Source organism: Trachemys scripta, unplaced genomic scaffold (genome assembly GCF_013100865.1).
Source record: "Trachemys scripta elegans isolate TJP31775 unplaced genomic scaffold, CAS_Tse_1.0 scaffold_30, whole genome shotgun sequence".
Classification (NCBI taxonomy): Eukaryota; Metazoa; Chordata; order Testudines; family Emydidae; genus Trachemys; species Trachemys scripta.
The window spans coordinates 353,205-370,295 of record NW_023260516.1 but is presented as its reverse complement, the minus strand read 5'-3'; the positions used below and the strand labels follow the sequence as shown (position 1 = coordinate 370,295).

The 17,091-nt window shown below is 61.7% G+C and overlaps 1 protein-coding gene across 1 annotated transcript; it reads right to left on the bottom strand.

The window, feature by feature from the left end:
* Window positions 1-7: 7 nt before the first annotated feature.
* Window positions 8-16,903, bottom strand: PRKCG (protein kinase C gamma; the record flags this gene model as incomplete). Its single annotated transcript, XM_034757687.1, is given in 17 exon segments — window positions 8-75; window positions 276-383; window positions 576-656; window positions 3,297-3,435; window positions 3,556-3,618; window positions 3,995-4,086; window positions 4,336-4,509; window positions 5,049-5,186; window positions 6,409-6,438; window positions 6,843-6,930; window positions 7,646-7,780; window positions 8,244-8,400; window positions 10,031-10,162; window positions 10,790-10,901; window positions 12,271-12,353; window positions 16,123-16,154; window positions 16,443-16,903. Coding segments are annotated over 17 exon segments (2,093 nt in total), but the record flags the coding sequence as incomplete, so codon positions are not given.
* Window positions 16,904-17,091: the final 188 nt, after the last annotated feature.

Sequence of the window (17,091 nt, the reverse complement as noted above, 5' to 3'; positions counted from 1 at the left end):
AAAGCCGTGCTCCCGGATGTCCTGCTCCCCGGCCGGCCCCGAGCCCAGGCGTTTCAGGGGGTGCTTGGTGAGGAACTGGGTGGGGGGAGGAAAACATGGTGACATCAGCCACACAGAACCCCTGGACCAGCTGATCCGCCCCTCCCAGCCCCTTGGGGGCGGGCACCCTCCCCTCACCCCAACTCGCCCCCGCCACGGCTTCACCCCAGCCTGCCCCTCCCCCAGAAATTGCAGGGGTCAAAGGCCAGGGTGGTGCCCCCCCAGATATCACTCACCCCTTTGCAGATGGAGACGGCCTCGCGGGACAGCGACTTCGGGTAGGACACCGTGTGCTCCATGATCGCCTGGAACAGCTCGTCCTCATCCTCCCCGTCAAAAGGGGGCTGGGGGGGAAGAGCAGGGGGGATCAGAACCAGTCCCCCCCCCCAGCGGAATCTGCCCCCCCCGCCCACCCCAGGGCACTGAGGCCAGGCTGCCCCACCAGCCTCCCCCTCCCCCCCGGGTACTAGCACCAGGATTCACCCCCCCCAGCCCCCCCATAGGATCTATGCCCCCAGCGCCCCCCCCCCAGTTACCTGCCCTGCTAGCATCTCATAGAGCAACACCCCGAAGGACCACCAATCCACCGACTTCCCGTAGGGCTGGTAGGCAATTATCTAGGGCAGGGAGAAAGCAGGGGCAAGTTAGGAGGTTCCAACCCTGTATCACAGGCCCCCAACTCCATGACGGGGAGAAACCACCTTATGGCAGAGGAAACTCCCCCGCATAAGCCGTGAGCTACAGTGTCCCACACACACACACACACACACACACGGAGATTTAAAAGGCGCACTTCCCCTTTAAGAGTATCCCCCACCTGGCATAGCAAACTGGGATTTGGGGGAAGAGAACATCTGCAATGGGGGGGGCGGTGCGAAAGCACAGGAGGCAGGACCAATGTTGCTACAGCCCCTCCCATTGGTTTATCCCTCCCCAGCTCCCAACCCTAGGAGATAATGTGGGGGGTGGGTGGGAAGGAGTCACTGCCAGGAGACCAACCCTCCAAAAAGCAGACACCCACTGTGCCACCCTGTACCCCATGTTCACTACTTGCATATGGCTATGTTACATTTTGTACAAAGCATGCCTTGTGAGGCATTATTTGAAAACTCATAATCTGCTGAACATCATTGTCCTGTGATAAACTGTGTACCAACGTTGTATATGGAGTTATAAGATTTTATGGTATGATTATTACTGAAATGTGTTGTAATGCTGGGTGACACCCACAAGCCAGTTTCTCAGAGACAAAGGCACACTGGCTCGTCGGAGCCATTACCTGTTTATTCAGACATTCAACAAAAAGGGAGGGAAGGTATAAACAAAAGAATGTACCATTCATATAAAGGACCGATTGCACAGCCCGTATGCCAGGACACCGCCTAACCCCATGACCCAGCAAGGACTTTTCCAGCACAGGGGGCTGGAGCGTAAGAAGGGAGAATACATAACACAGAAACGACCTCCCCTCTTCACCTTACATCTCTCTGCTCATAACGCCAATGAATACCGGAAGGACACTGAACCGAGGGGAGTGGGTCTAACTGCAAGGCTTTGCACATGGACTGCAGCAGGTTTTGGGGGGAGAGAAATCCGTTTGCTTCCTAATCTTATTGAGCCGGGTAACCTTTAGGAACGAGCTTGCGGATTTCTTTTCTAACCAATTCGGACTTTCATCTAATCGCTGAAAAGCATCGATCTTCCTCTAGGTACCACACGGGTGTTATTCTTGTATCGAAGCTGGTGTGTTTCGGCTGAAGCGCTCGGGAAACCTCTCCTCAGGTTAACGAAGGCTGGTGCACATTTGCACCCCGGGGCATATTCGTGCACCGGTTATGGGTGCAGTGCAGGACACATGCCTGGGGTGCAAGGCCGGGGCTGGGGAATTGGCGGGTGTCCCCCTGTGTGTACGTCATGCGTGGCGGGCACAGCAGTGGCGGGCAGAGCAGTGGCGGGCAGACAGTCGTGCAGCTCAGATGGGGGCGACTCCACATCGCGAGGGCTGCGGGTGAGCAGAGCCCCGAGAGGCGGCTGGTCTCTAGCAAAGCAGCGTATGAGGCGCCGCAGAGAATTAAAGGGACAGGGTGTGATGAAGTGGGGGGGGGTTTCTTGTTTTCCATGGGGTTTCAATGGTTTGCATGCGGAGGGGGTGGGACTCAGTTTCCCTGGGTGTTACTGGTTTAACGAGGTGAGGGGAGAGGGAGTTTGTTGTTGCAGAGGACCAGCAACGGAACTTGTGACCCCAGCCAATGGCCTGGAGGATGGATACCCCAGCGACCGGTGACCTGAGACCCTGCCCGGAGACTCAGCTCAGGAGTTGCAGCCGGTTCTGGCCAGTGGGAGGACAATGGGCTGCAGAGTGAGGACCCAGTGACTGAACCAGCCGGTTCCAGCCAGAGGACAGAAGTGAGGAGAGGAGGCCCCGGTTTACAACCCTGTTTACCTGGAGAGAAGACAATGGACAGAGGCGGGGCTTGCAGCCAGGGAGCTCAGATGCCCAGCTGGGAGCAGGGGGGCTCTGGGCTGGAGAGGGGGAGCAGGCAGAGTCCACCTGGATGCAGGGGAGACTGGGATGTGCTGTGCTGAGGGAGGCCAGGCCTGAGGCCCTGAGAGTTTCCTGTGCTGTGTTCAGACGCTCAATAAACCCTCCTGCTTTACGCTGGCTGAGAGTCTCTCCGAGCTAGAGAACAGGGTTGCATTATTCCCTCTGGGAGTGGAGGCCCCGGAGATCCAGAGCGAGTGGAATCCCTGAAGGGGCCCACGGCGAGAGACAGATATGCTAAGTCTCCGAGAGGTGCGGCTCCAGGAGGTGGAGGGGCCTGACCCCGAGAGAGAGTGGACCCCCGAGAAGGGCTGTCTCACTAAAAGGGGCACCCCCCACGGACCGCACGGGGCCAAGAGTGGGCACGATCTGTGAGTCCGTGACACAGGGCAATTCAACAGTCCAGGCCTGGTACCGCACCCCCCCCAGCACTGCACGGTCCCTTTGAGTGGCTGGCATGGAACAGGGCGGTGGGGGAAGAGCGGGGGTGGGTGGCTGGGGGAGCTCCATCCCCACCAGCAGAGGTCTCCCCCACCATTCCTCCATAACCAAGTGCTCGGGTTGGGCGTGGAAGGCTGGGGGTGACCCCCCCCGGTACAATCTGGACTGTGGGGTCTAGTGGTTAGAACAGGGGGGGCTGGGAGCCAGGACTCCTGGGTTCTCTCCCCGGCTCTGGGAGGGGAGTGGGGTCTAGCGGCTGGATCAGGGGTGCTACCTCCGGGGCGATGTAGTCGGGGGTCCCGCAGAAGGTCCGGGTGGTCACTCCGGGGAAGATGTTCTCTTTGCACATCCCGAAATCCGTGATCTTGATGTGGCCCTCGGCATCCAGCATCACGTTATCCAGCTTCAGATCCCTGTGGGGAGAGACAGGGCTGGGCTCTCGCCTCCAGGGGGCGCCGGCTCCCATCCGGCCCCAGGGCAGGTGGGGAGCAGAGACTGTAGCCAACAACCCGGCAGAGGCAGTTTCCACTCACCGATAGATGATGCCCTTGTTGTGCAGGAAGAAGAGGCCGATGGCGATCTCTGCTGCGTAGAACCTACAAGCCGGAGGGGGGAGGGAGTCGGGGGGGGGAGGACAGAACAATCAAAGGTGACTTGGAAAATCATTTCATCTCCTTCAACGTCCCTTCAATGTCTTCGCTGCTCCATGGCCACAGAGTGTTTCACGGGGACCCCTCGCCCGGTGCCGGAATGCGACTGCCTCTGGGGTGGGCGCGGGGGCTGGGTATCCAGGGACCCCAGGCCTGGCGCTGGGATGAGGCCTCTCTGGGGTGGGGCGCGGGGGCTGGGTATCTGGGGACCCCTGACCCGGCGATGGAACATGGCCCCTCTGGGGCGGGCGCGGGGGCTGGGTATCTGGGGGCCCCTGGCCCGGTGCTGGGATGCGGCCCCTCTGGGGCAGGGTGCACGTACATGGCATGAGGCTCCTTGAACTTCCCGACCTGCTGGATGTGGTACATGAGATCTCCGCCATTGACATATTCCATCACGAAATAGAGCCGATCCTGGACGGGGCGAGTGAGACGGGGCCGTGGGGGACAGAACAGACCCCCAGGACCATCTACCCCAGTATCCCGCCCCGTCCCTGCCCCCCCAAACAACCCCACGGGCCCACCTACCCCGGTATCCCACCCCGTCCCTAGCCCCCAGATCAGCCCCCGGGCCCATCTACCCCGGTATCCCGCCCCCTCCCTGCCCCCTGGATCAGCCCCACAGGCCCATCTACCCCGGTATCCCGCCGCCCCGGGGGGTACCGTGGTCTGGAAGGTGGAGTGCAGCTGGGTGAGGAAGTGTGGCCGGTCGCTGAGCGCCAGGACCCGTTTCTCCACCATGGTACATTCCACGTCGTCGTCCTGGATGATCACGTCCTTCTTCAGGATCTTGATGGCGTAGAGCTCGTCCGTGCCCCGCCGCTCGGCCAGCATCACCTGGGGGGGGGCCACAGCCCTGAGCCAGCCAGTCCCTGCCCTGGGGCCAGGTGGGAGCTGGTGTCCCCTAGAGGGGAGAGGCCCTGTGCCCCATTCCCCACCCCCTGAACCAGCCAGTCCCTGCCCAGGGCCAGGTGGGACTCGACGCCCCATAGAGGGAAAAGGCCCCGTGCCCCATTCCCTGCCCCCCTGAGCCAGCCAGTCCCTGCCCTTGGGCTGGATGGGAGCCAGCGCCCCCCTGAGGCAAGGGCCTGGTTGTCTCTCTACTTCAGGAGGTCAAGGGCCACTCTAAGATCACAGCTTTGGGGATATGCAGGGAGAACGTCTTCCCCAGAGCGACCATCCGGACCTTCTGCGGGACCCCGACTACATCGCCCCGGAGGTAGTGCCCCCGATCCAACCACCAGACCCCACTCCCCTCCCAGAGCCGGGGAGAGAACCCAGGCATCCTGGCTCCCAGCCCCTACGGCTCTAACCCACCAGCCCCCACGCCCCTCCCAGAGCTGGGCAGAGAACCCAGGTGTCCGGGGCACCCTCACCTTGCCGAAGCTGCCCTTCCCCAGCACCATGAGGAAGTTGAAGTCGGAGATGTGGAAGCGGCTGGTCCCGAAGAAGCTGCCGTGCTTGGAGTCCGTGGGGCTGGGGGTGGGCGAGGGGCCCGGGCCGTGGCGCACCTTCTGTGGGGGGCAGAGATGGGGCACGGTGAGCGGCTAGCCCCAGCCTTGGGGGGGGGGGAAGCAGGGGGGGGGGGGGGGGGGGGGGGGGGGGGGGCAGTAGCCACTGGGTCGACACTGGGGCCCTGGAGAAAATCTGCTCCCGGGCAGGGGAAGCCTGGAGCCCCGACCCCGGTCGGCGGCAGCAGCACAGGGCAGGGGCCAGAGCTTCTCCGGTCTTGGGGAGGGGGACAGGGGGGGAGAAAGGAGCAAACAAGTTGCAGGGCTGCAGCGGGGGGTGGGGGGGGCAGAATGGGGCGGGACCATGGGTGGAATAGGGGCGGGACCCCGGGGAAGGGGCCGAAAGGGGTGGGGCCGTGGGCGTGGCCACCAGCAGAAGGGGCGGAACAGGGGCAGGGAGGGGCCCCCCACTTGCTCTGGCCCAGGCCCCCTCCCCCCACTTGCTCTGGCCCAGGGCCCCAGGAAACCTTAATCCACCTCTGCGAGGAGAGCTGGAGGGTGGGGGGAGGGGAATGGGGCAGTCATGTGGCTCAGGGTGTGGGGGCACCATGATGGGAACAGGGGCAGAGGTGCTGTGGGAAGGGCTAGTTGTGGGGTTCGGGGTGACAGGACAGGGAGTGAATGGGGCAGGCACACAGCGGGGAGTCAGGAAGCTGTTGGGGGCCAGGGTGGGGGTGGGGTGCCTGGGGACAGAGTGGGGGGGAATCACAGTCCAGGGTCTCTCCCCCAGAGGCAGCCCCCCCTTGCACAACTGCACCCCATGGGGGAGTTGCACCCTCCCAAACCTTCCCCCACCCCTTTACCCACCTCCCCACAGAGGGGGATTCACTGGGGTCCCCCCAAACCCAGAGAGCAGGGATCCCCCAAACTGGCCCTGACTCTGCCCACCTGTGCCAGACAGCTCCGGTCACTGCCCCCCCAACAACAAGCCCCACCCCCGGAACCTCAAAGACTGTTTCCAAGCAACAGGAGTTGATTAAAGAAATACTCAAAGGGGGGGGGATTGGGAACCCCAGGAAGTGTGAGACCAATGAGGCCAGGAGAGTGACACAGAGAGAGTGGGGAGAGAACCCAGGAGTCCTGGCTCCCAGCCCCCCCTGCTCTAACCACTAGACCCTGTGCCCCACTGGGGTTGGCTTGAGGCTCTTTGCTTCCCTCTGCTGGAGAGAGGGGGAACAGCCACCCAGACCATCCCCGCCCCCTCCCCCCGCGCCCCAGACATTACCTGGTACAGCTCCAGGGGGTAGTTACAGGCCTGCAAGAGAGGGGGGAGAGGGTCAGTGACCGAACGCCGCGTCCCCCAGCCCAGGAGGCCCCACCGCTGCTGGGGACAAGGAGGAAGGGAGGCCGGACCGGGAATCTGTCCCCGGGCACCGGGATTCATGCCCTGACTCCACAGTCCTCTGGGCTTTGGGGGGGTTATGTCACAGCTGAAAGATGGGGTCCCTGTGGTACAGCACCCCCTGCCGAGCTCCCCACCCCACTCCCTGCAGCCCAGCGCCCCCTAGTGCTGTGCTGGGGCAATGGGGCCAGTCCCCCCCCCGCCCCCCGCTCCCTGCAGCACGTGGGAGTTTCTCAGTCTGCCATCCAATAACTGAACTGGCCCGACCCTGCTTAGCCAGCGGGGCAGGAACAGGAGAGCTTTGGGGGAGGGGTTACCTCAAATTTCTGCAGCAGCCCACAATTTTCGGCATCAGCCACAGGGACATTGTAATACTCCCCCTCCTCCTGGTTGAGTAACTTGTACCTGAGACAGGGACAGAGACAGGCACAACACCGGGGGGGGGGGGGGGGGGGGGGGGGCAGGGGAAGAAAGAAAGAAAAGTGCAAAAGAAAGAAAGGAGGGTGCAAAGAAAAAAGGGAAAGTGTACAAAGGAGCGCAAAGAGTGAAAGTGTGCAAAGAAAGGAGTGAGAAGAAAAAATGAAAGTATGCAAAGAAAGTGAAAGGGGGAAGAAAGAAAAGGTGAAAGTGTGCAAAGAGAGGCGTGCAAAGGAAAAGTGAAAGTATGCAAAGAAAGTGAAAGAGCACAAAGAAAGAAAAAGTGAAGGGGTGCAATGAAAGTGAGAAGAAAGAAAGTGAGAATGTGCAAAGAAAGGAGTGCAAAGAAAAAGTGAAAGTATGCAAAGAAAGTAAAAGTGAAGGGGTGCAAAGAAAACCAAGTGCAAACATGTGCAAAGAAAGAAACACGGAGTGCACGTGTGCAAAGAAGTGTGACAGTGCAAAGAAAATGAAAGCCGCGAGTGCAGAGAGGACGCAGGTGGAAAGGCCAGCGGTGCAAGAACCGCACGGGGAGGGAGCACGGGGATGCGGCAGCGCCGAGGCAGCCGGGCACAGCCACCGGGCGCAGACAAATACCCAAACAGACAGAACGGTGGAGAGAGAGAGCGAGAGTAAGCCATGGGCCTGGCTTCCCTCCTCCCCTGCACGCCCGCCCCGGGTGCAGCCCCCCCCCCCCACTTACCATCCGTCCGCGTGTCCCTTGAGCAGCTCCGACACGCCGAAGGACATGGCTCCCATGAAGTCATTGCGTGAGGTGCGGTCCCAGTCCCACACCTCGACGGACAGCCGCCGCTCCACATCTCCCGGCCTCAGCGTGCTGGGGGGGGGGGGACACAAGGGGAGGGGGATTAAACCACTGACCCAGCCGCCTGCCCCTTTAAGTGGGGGGTGGGGGTGAATGTTTGCCCTCTGGACAAGGTGTGTGGATAAAAGCCCTACTATTGCTGCTGCCAGGGCAGGGGGGGAATCTTCAGGAGTGGATCGGACTGCTTTAGAGGGGCTACAGAATCCTGGTTTATTTTGGGGGGAGGAGGGATCGTGGCTGACTGGGGGGGGCTACTGTCCCCCCAACCCCAGAAGAGGAGGGGGGGCACTCTGGGTACATGGGGAGAGTACTTGGGGGGGGTTAGGATACAGACACCTGTGGGAGCTCCGGCAGGCCCATGTTTCGTGGCTGTGTCCAGACACCCTGGGAGCTGTAGGACCCCCATATCTCCAGTCCAGGCGCGTCCCAGGCACATCCCCACGCCCACCTGCCCGCCCGTGCCCGGGGCACTCACAATAGGAAGGTCTCGTTCCACACGGGGTTCAGAGTGGATTTCACAGTCCGGGTTTTCTGCTTGCTCACGTTCTTGGGGTCCGGAATGAGCTTCAGCTTCACGTAGGGGTCCGACAGCCCATTGGGGTCCATGGGGATGAGGTTCCGGGCCTCACCCACTGGGGGGGAGGGTCCACAGATCAGCACGTGGCACTCAGAGCTCAGTCTGACCCCCTTCTAGGAGCGGGGGCTGGGAGCCCAGACTCCTGGGTTCCATCCCCAGCCCAGCAAGGGGAGTGGGGTCTAGTGGTTAGAGCGGAGGGGGGGCTGGGAGCCAGGACTCCTGGGTTCTCTGCCTGGCTCTGGATGGGAGTGGGGTCTAGTGGTTAGAAAGGGAGGGAGGGGGGTGGCTGGGAGCCAGGACTCCTGGGTTCTCTCTCCACTGCTGACTGTGTTATGTTGATCCCAGACGGCAGTGTACACGCTGTGGTATCCCGTGCCCTCCTGCCCACACCCTGGCCCGGGGGGAGCAGGACTGTGGTGGTGGTGGCGGAGGACGGCGTGCAGGGAGCTGCCAAGGAATTCCCGTTATGTAAGCATGGCTGGACGGGTTTCTTTCCACCTCCTACATGCTCCCACTGGGAGCGCGAGAGTGCGAGGGAGGGTGTGAAGGGGAGAGGAGGAGAGTGCTGAGCTGCAGAGCCGGGAATAGAACCCAGGAGTCCTGGCTCCCAGCCCCCTGCTCTAACCACTAGCCCCCACTCCCCTTCCACACCAGGGAGAAAACCCAGGAGTTCTGGCTCCCAGCCCCTCCCGATCCAACCCACCAGACAGGCTGAGAGCACCTGGCGACGCAGCACAGCGCCCCCTGGGGCTGGCAGTGACCGCCAGGAGAGAGCCCCCTACTGAGCAAATCCCCACCCCTGCCCCGCTCCCGGCCACCCATTGCAAAGCGAAATCCCACCACTAGGTGGCAACGTTAGCCACTAAAAGAGGGATAGATGGGGATGGGGTGTGTGGGGAGGGATGCCTGGCTAGAGAGGAGGAGGGTGATGAACGGATGGATGGGCAGAGAGATGGGAGGATGGATGGATAGATAGATAGATAGAGACAGATGCGGTGGGGGATCAGAGAGACAAACAGACAGATGCGGGGGAGGGGTTGGAGGGACAGACAGATGGACGGGGGGGGGGGGTTGGAGGGACAGACAGACTGACAGCTGGGGGTGCCAGCCCTGCTGTGCTGCGGCTGAGAAGCTCCCTCTGGCTGGCGGCCGACGGAGGCTCTGAACCCCACACGGGCACTCGGGTTGCCTTGAACTTTGCTGTGTTTGGGGGGGCGAGAGGCAGGAGGGGTAAGTCAGGGATCCAAATTTGCGGTGATCAGAGCTGGGGCACCCAGGACACAGCCCCCCACTCCACCCCCAGCCTCTTTCCCAAGCTGATCCGTTCTAGCCAGGGCCTCGGGGCCCCAACCCCAGCACCCACTTTGCCCCCACAGCATGGCAGCCCCGACAAGCGCCCGGCCCCTGGGGGTCTCCGTGGGGAGACCCGGTGATGGCCAAAGCCGAGGCCTGTGGAATAGACAGGTCCGAGCGCCGGAGCAAAGCCAGCTGGGGGCAGCGGCCAGGAGAAACCCCCTCCAGCGGCGTAGGTAGCGTCTACACCACGGCAGGGCCCAAGCTCCAGCCAGGCACCGTCGGTTCGAGTCCGACTCTCGGCCGAATTCGACGGAGATCTGCCCTGGGCGGGCCCGGACGTCATCTGGGGCAAGCCGAAAATTCCAAACCCACCCCCCAAGTCCCCGTACCGAAGACGCGGATCTCTTCCCCGCCGAGCGTCTCGATGCGGAGCTGCAGGCGGCCGCGGCGCTCCGTGTGATCCACCCCGCACAGGCTTGGCACACTCTGCACACAGCGCTTGTGCACGTTCATCTCGCAGCCTGCGGGGGGCGCCGGAGATTGAGGGGGGAAAAGGGTTCTCGCCCCTAGGCTGCCCCCCCCCCACAGCCCTAACGCCAGGGTTGGTACCTCCCCCCACCTGCCCCTGGGCCTTGTTCTCCCCCATATCTCGCTCCCGCCCACCCCCAGGCCTTGCCCCTCCTTCCTGCAACCCACCCACACCCCACATCTCACTCCCCCACTCCCATGCCTTGCCCCTCCCCCACATCTCGCTCCCTCCCCCACACCCAGGCCTTGCCCTTCCCCCCACAACCCACCCCCATCCCACATCTCGCTCCCCCACCCCCATGCCTTGCCCCTCCCCCACATCTCACTCCCGCCCCCAGGCCTTGCCCCTCCCCCTGCAACCCACCCCCACCGCACATCTGGCTCCCCCCCCGTAACCCCCAGGCCTTGCTCTCTGGTCTCTCCCGCCCGTTTGACCTCACTCCCAAATCTTGCTCCCAACCCGCCACAGCCCCCAGGCCTCGCTCCCACCCCCTCTCTGCCCCCCTCCCCCCAGACCTCACACCCACTGCCCCCCATTCTCCAAGGCCTTGCTCCCACCCCCTCCCGGCTCACCCCTGCCCCTTCCCATCCCCCCACCTTGCTCCCGCCCCCCCACTCACAAGAGCACTTCATGCCCTGGTGCACCAGCCCGTAGAGCAGGGAGCCGCAGTGGTCGCAGAAGGTCGGGCTGCTGTAGCTGTGGGTCTTGAATTTGTGCTTGTTCCGGGGGTCCTGGGGAGGGGGAGCAGATAGATCAGAGCCCCCCCCCCGTGCGCAGGCGAGGGGGGTGCGAGCTCACGCTCTGTGCAGGCACCGAGTGTGAGTTTGCACGGGGGGCGTGCAAGGCTAGCCGCAAAGACCAGAGGTGCAAGCGGGAGGATGAACGTTCTCACCCAAGGGCATGTCCGAGTGTGCGCACGGGAGCTGTCACGGGGAACGGGCGTGTGCACAAGTGTGTCGAAGCGTGCAGACGTGAGCTAGCACAGGGCAGGCGTGAGCGTGTGTCCACGTACCCATGTGAGCTTGCACAAAAGGCTTGCATTTGTATGCATGTGCAAGGGGTGTTAACGTGAGCTTGCACAGGGAATTGCACACATGGGAGTGTGCAAATAGGAGCTTGAATGGGGAGTGGGTGTGGATGTGCAAAGGATGGAGCATGCACAAGTGTGTGTCAGCATCCCGAGTGTGCACAACTTGCATTGATGCATGCACACGCATCTAGATGTGCACAAGAGAGCTTGAATATGGTATATATGTGTGTGTGTGTGCACACGCACATGTGAGCTTGCATGGAGGGTGTGCATTTGTGTGAATGTGCAAGGAATGTAAGCATGAGCTTGCACAAGGAATAGCACAAGTGTGTGTGCAAATGTGAGCTTGTATGGGGAGTGGGCATCCATGTGCAAAGGGCAGAATGTGCATATGTCTGTCTAAGCGTGCATATGGGAGCTTGCACAAAGGGATGCACTAGCATATCTGCGTGTGCAAATGTGAGTTTCCACGGAGAGGGTGCAAATGTGCAGGTGCGTGCAAGGGGTGTGAATGTGAGCTTGCCCAGGGAACTGCACGAGCACTTGTGTGTGCATGCAGAGGTGAGCTAGCACGGGGTGAGCGTGCAAAGGGGGAATGTGAGCTTGCAGAGAGCCTTGCACAGGTGCCCAAGGGGGAGTTGCACACGGCAGGCATGTGTGTGTGCAAGGAAGGAGTATGAACCTGGGTGGGGAGTGTGCATGGAAGGGATACGACTGCTAACGACATTCCCGCTTCCTTTCCCTCCCGCCCTCTTCTCTTTCACCTCCCTTCCTCCTTCCCCCTTTCCAGGCCAAGGACAGTAGAATCTGGGCCGTGTCCGTGGTTTCCACCGTGCTCCGCCCCCCACTCGGGCAGTAAAAATAGCCCGTGAAATTGGGACGCTCACCTGGGGGGTGGGGGCGGAGCTGCCTCCTTCCCCACCAAAGTATTTCCTCCAAAGCCAGGGACAGAACCCAGGTGTCCTGGCTCCCTGCCCCGGCCCCCCATCCCCGCTCTAACCACTAGACCCCACCCCCCCCCCAGAGCTGGGGAGAGAACCCAGGCGTCCTGGCAACCATCTGTCACTCACATCTGTCTGGGGTCCTTTCCCGGCTCCAGGGCATTCGAAGGTGACAAATTCATGGCACCGTTTGTGTACCACGAAGCTGCAGACTTGGGGGGGGGGCAAATGGGGAGGCAAAGAGAGCCGTTAGCAGAGCAAGTTCAGGACAGTGCTGTGACACCCCCCCAAACCCCGCCCCATTCAGACCCCTCCCAGAGCCCAGATTTAGGGCAGGGAAATCCTGGATCAACGGACCCCTAGATTTGTAGGTTTATAGCACCTTCTCTCTGCTGTGGGGGGCGGGCCCCCCACAACCCTGGGACAGCCAGCACCAGAGGGACAGGCCAGCTGGAGGAGTAGGGGACGGGTTTGGGGGTAGGGGTGCATTTGGGGGGGAAGGCTCGGCATGTTGGGGGAAGGTTTGGGGGTGAATTTTGGGGGCAGGGCTGAGGTTGGGAGGGAAGGTTCTGTGGGGTCGGGGGTAAGTTTGGGAGGGATGTTTCGGGGGGTTGAGGAGAAGATTCAGGGGTTCAGGGGAGTTTTGGGGGACAGGTTGGGGGAGTCGGGGGGAGTTGAGGGGATAGGTCTGGGGAGTTGGGGGAGTCAGGGGGACAGGTCAGGGGAATCGGGATGATTTGGGGGGGACGGATCAGGAAAAGGCTCAGGGATGAGTCAGGGGGACGGGTTGGGGGAGTTGGGGACGGGTCGGGAGAAGGCTCAGGGACAAGTCGGGGGAGTTGAGGGGATGGGTCTGGGGACAGGTAAGGGGAGTCCGGGGGACAGGTCAGGAGAAGGCTCAGGGACGGGTCGGGGGGAGTTGAGGGGATGGGTCGGGGAGAGTTGAGGGGACAGGTCGGGGAGTCGGGGGGAATCGAGGGGACAGGTTCGGGGAGTCGGGGGGGCAGATCGGGGGAGTCGGGGGGAGTTGATGGGACTGGTCGGGGGGAGGCTGAGGGACGAGTCGGGGGGACGGCTCAGGGGGGCAGAGGACAGCTTGGGGGGGGGGTCGTTTCTCTCCCCTTCCCCCTCCCGCAGCATCTTAAGGCTCCAAGGAGCGAGACGGGGAGATTTGGAAGACGGGTCTCCATGGAAACAGGCAGGAGCAGAAACCACAAGTGCCAGGAGCTGGGGGGGCGGCAGATTGGACTTGGGGGGGAGTGGGGGGGGCTTCTCCCTGCATCCTCGGAGCCATCCAGCCCCCCCATGCCACACGGGCTGCTCCCTGCTCCCACTGCTAGACCCAGAGCCAGGGATAGAACCCAGGAGTCCTGGCTCCCACCCTCAGTCAAGCTTTCTGCCCCGGGTGGGGAGTGATGGGGGCCCCCAGGGATCTGGGCTGGGACGAAGCAAACTCATTACCTACGAGGGAGGGGGATGCAATGAACAATCCCCCCTTTGGGACTTGCCTGATGGCTCCCATGGCAACAGCTCCCCCACGTTGCCTCCCCCTGGCCAGCTGCACCAAAAAGTGAAGGGAGGGGGGTGGGTGTCTGGGAACCTGCTGCATCCCACCGCTACCACCAGCCACCCCGGCTCTGCCTGTCTCCCAGGGGGCCGAGGATCCAGGAGGCACCCTGAGCTCCCCCTGCCCAGAGTCCATCCAGAGTCCCGCCCCACATAGCCACACGCACCAGCCGTACCCTGGGGCAAATACATGCCCCCTGCCATTCTTCCCTCCACACACCCCGTCTGCACGCTCCCCCCCAATCACGACCCACCTTGACACTGCCTCCTGCACACCCACCCCTGCACACACCCCAGAAATGCTCCACACCCCAGGGCCATCCCCGTGCACACCCAGCTACGCTCGTGCAAACGCACCCCTGCCTCGTGCGCACCTTTCCCCCGCACTGCTGCACTAATACAAAGGGTCTGCTTGCACACCTCAATCCACGCAGCCCAATGCACACAAACATGCACACACTCGTGCAAATGCAGACACCACACATTTGTGCAAAGGCATGCACTTGTGCATATGCACACATTCACCTGCATACTCCTGTGCATATGTGCAAACGTGCATACTTGTGCAACCCCTGCATGTGTGCAAATTTACACACTAGTGCACATACCCTGCATCCTTGTGCAAATGCATACACTCATACAGATGCACACTCATGCAAATGCACACCCATTCACACGCCCAGCCACCAATCCCACAGATCTGCGCCCACCAGCTCTACCTTGCTGCACCAACACACACGTGTGCAAAAGTCAGCACACTCATGCCCACCGCCGACATGTCTAGCCAGTCGCGCCAACAGTCTCCACATGCACCCAACCCCACCAGTGTGTAAAGGCACCCCCACCTAGCCTCCGGCCACACACTTGTGCAAGGGTGTCTGTGTCACACACACCCCACGTGCCATCTCGGCACCTGCACACCTATCCCCACACCTTGACACACTCGTACACAGCCCCGGCAGCTTGACACTAACACCCCACTTGCTCTTGCACACCCGCCCCCAAATACATCCACCACCACAGACTTCCTCCCCATCACCATGCACAACCCGTCACGCCCCCCCTTGACCCACCTCATGAGCACACACCCCCCACCCACTGTCACCCCCAGCCCCATGTGCACACACCCCCATCCACCCGTCACACCCCCCTCCAACCACCCCCATGTGCATGTTTCCCCCATCATGGCCCCCTCCACACACGACCCCCTCTTAGAGGACACTCTAAGAACCACCCCCATCCCATCCATTTGGTCCCCCCCCCCCAACCACTTAACACTCATATCCCGCCCCCACCACACTGGGCCTCACGTTGCCAGCTGGGGGAGGGGCAGAGTCCCCTAAAAACTCTGCCCCCACCCACTCTAGGACTGGCAGGAACCCCCCCTCCCGCCCACCCTGCCCAGAGCTGTTCATCGCTTGGCAACCGCTCCCCCAGTTCATCACCGACCAATCAACTGCAGAGCCACACCCCCATTCGGAGCATATGGGGATTTCCCCATTATCCCCCGCCCCCCCACACACACACCTACCTGCAGGAGGGGGGAGGCAGGAAGAAATCTCCCCACCCCATCCAGAACCCCCAGATCCCCTACACAGCCGCCCAGCTAGCCCCACAGGCCTCCTACCCCGCACGAAGCCCCCCCCCCGATACCCCATAACCCCCACAGAACTCCCCTAAACACAAAACCCCCAGATCCTCCACTCCCAGCCCCCACAAATACACACTCTCTGCTCAGAGCCAGGCAGAGAACCCAGGCGTCCTGGCTCCCAGCCACCCCTCTGCTCTAACCCAGCAAGGCTGATGCCAAAGCCGCCCCCCATCCCTGGCTCAGGGACTCTGACCTCCTGGCCAGACACCCAAGAGCAAAACAATCCCACATCACTGGAGAGAACCCAGGAGTCCTGGCTCCCCTGCTCTAACCGCTAGCCCCCACTCACCTCCCAGAGCCAGGGAAAGAACCCAGGAGTCCTGGCTCCCCTGCTCTAACCACTAGACCCCGCTCCCCTCCCAAAGCCAGGAAGAGAGCCCAGGAGTCCTGGCTCCCAGGTGTCAAAGAAGCTTAAGGAATAAAGCATCAAGCATTTGAAAGGTCACCCGGTATTAGCTATTTTGGGGCGTTTTAAAAACAGAAACAGAATTTTCCAGCCAGTCCCTAAAATAGCCGGAGTCAAGAAATCTAGTTCAGAGCCTAGAGCGCCATGGGGCTCTGTGCTGGGAACGGGCGGCAATGTTCCCCTCCCAACCCGCCGACATGCGACCACATCTGGGGTGCGGCGCGGGGGCTGGTTATACCATCACCAGTAGCCAGAAGAGAGGACCCCAAGGCTGAGAGTGGGAGTGACGGTCTCCCCCCGAGCATGGCTCTCAGTGGAGCAGGGGGGTCACTGACCCTGCCGGCTGGGGGTCTCTTACCTAGACACTGCAGTCCCTGCTTCCCGATCCCCCTGAAAGCAAGAGAGCAACACAATGTTACTTTGGACCTCACCGCTGCAGTGAGCTGCCCACACTCAGTGCACCCCAATACACATATTTAACATGCGCCCCACTCCTCGCCTCCCCCAACATCTGCTATGCCACAAAGTAGGAGGCTGGGAGCCAGGACTCCTGGGTTCTGTCCCAGGCTCTGAACCAACCAGTCCCTCCAGATATGCTAAGACTAAAGGAAGGGTGGCAGCAGCAAACTCATGGGGGGGGGAAGAGAATGGAGTTGGGGGATACTGGGGGGGTCTCACCAGATGAAGTCCGTGCAGTGGCTGCAGAACGTGGGCTGCTTGAAGAATCGCGCCGTGAATTTGTGGCTCTTGACCTCGTGGATCAGTTTCTGGCGCAGCGCCCCCTTGCGGCAGAAGAGCGGCTTGGTCAGGCACTCCAGCTCGGTGGGCGAGGTGACCAGCGCCATGGCCCCACCTGGGCCCCCCAGCCTCGGGCGGGGGGAAGAAGGACAAAAAGAGGAAGGGGCCCTGGAGGGATGGAGGGAAGGGAGGGACTGGGTGGATGGAGGAGTGAATAGAGAGGAGGGATGAATGCAAAGAAGGGAGGTCGAAGGGATGGAGGGATGCACAGAACAGAGAGGGGAAGAGAGAAGGCGGGGGGGGACGGAGGGGTGCAGGAGGGAGAGGAGAGTTGGAGAGAAGAGGAGGCAGAGAGGGGAGGGAGGGAGAGAAGGGGAAGAGGCAGGGGACGGAGGGATGAGAGAAGGAAGGAAGGGGGGGATGAGAGAAGAGATGGAGAGAAGGGGAGATGGGGGAATAGAGAGAAGGTAGAGGATGGATGGAGAGAAGGGGAGAAGGAGGAGTGGAGAGAAGGAAGGAAGGGAGGGATGAGAGAAGGACGGATGAGAGCAGGGAAGATAGAAGAGGAGGCAAGGGATGGAGGGAGAGA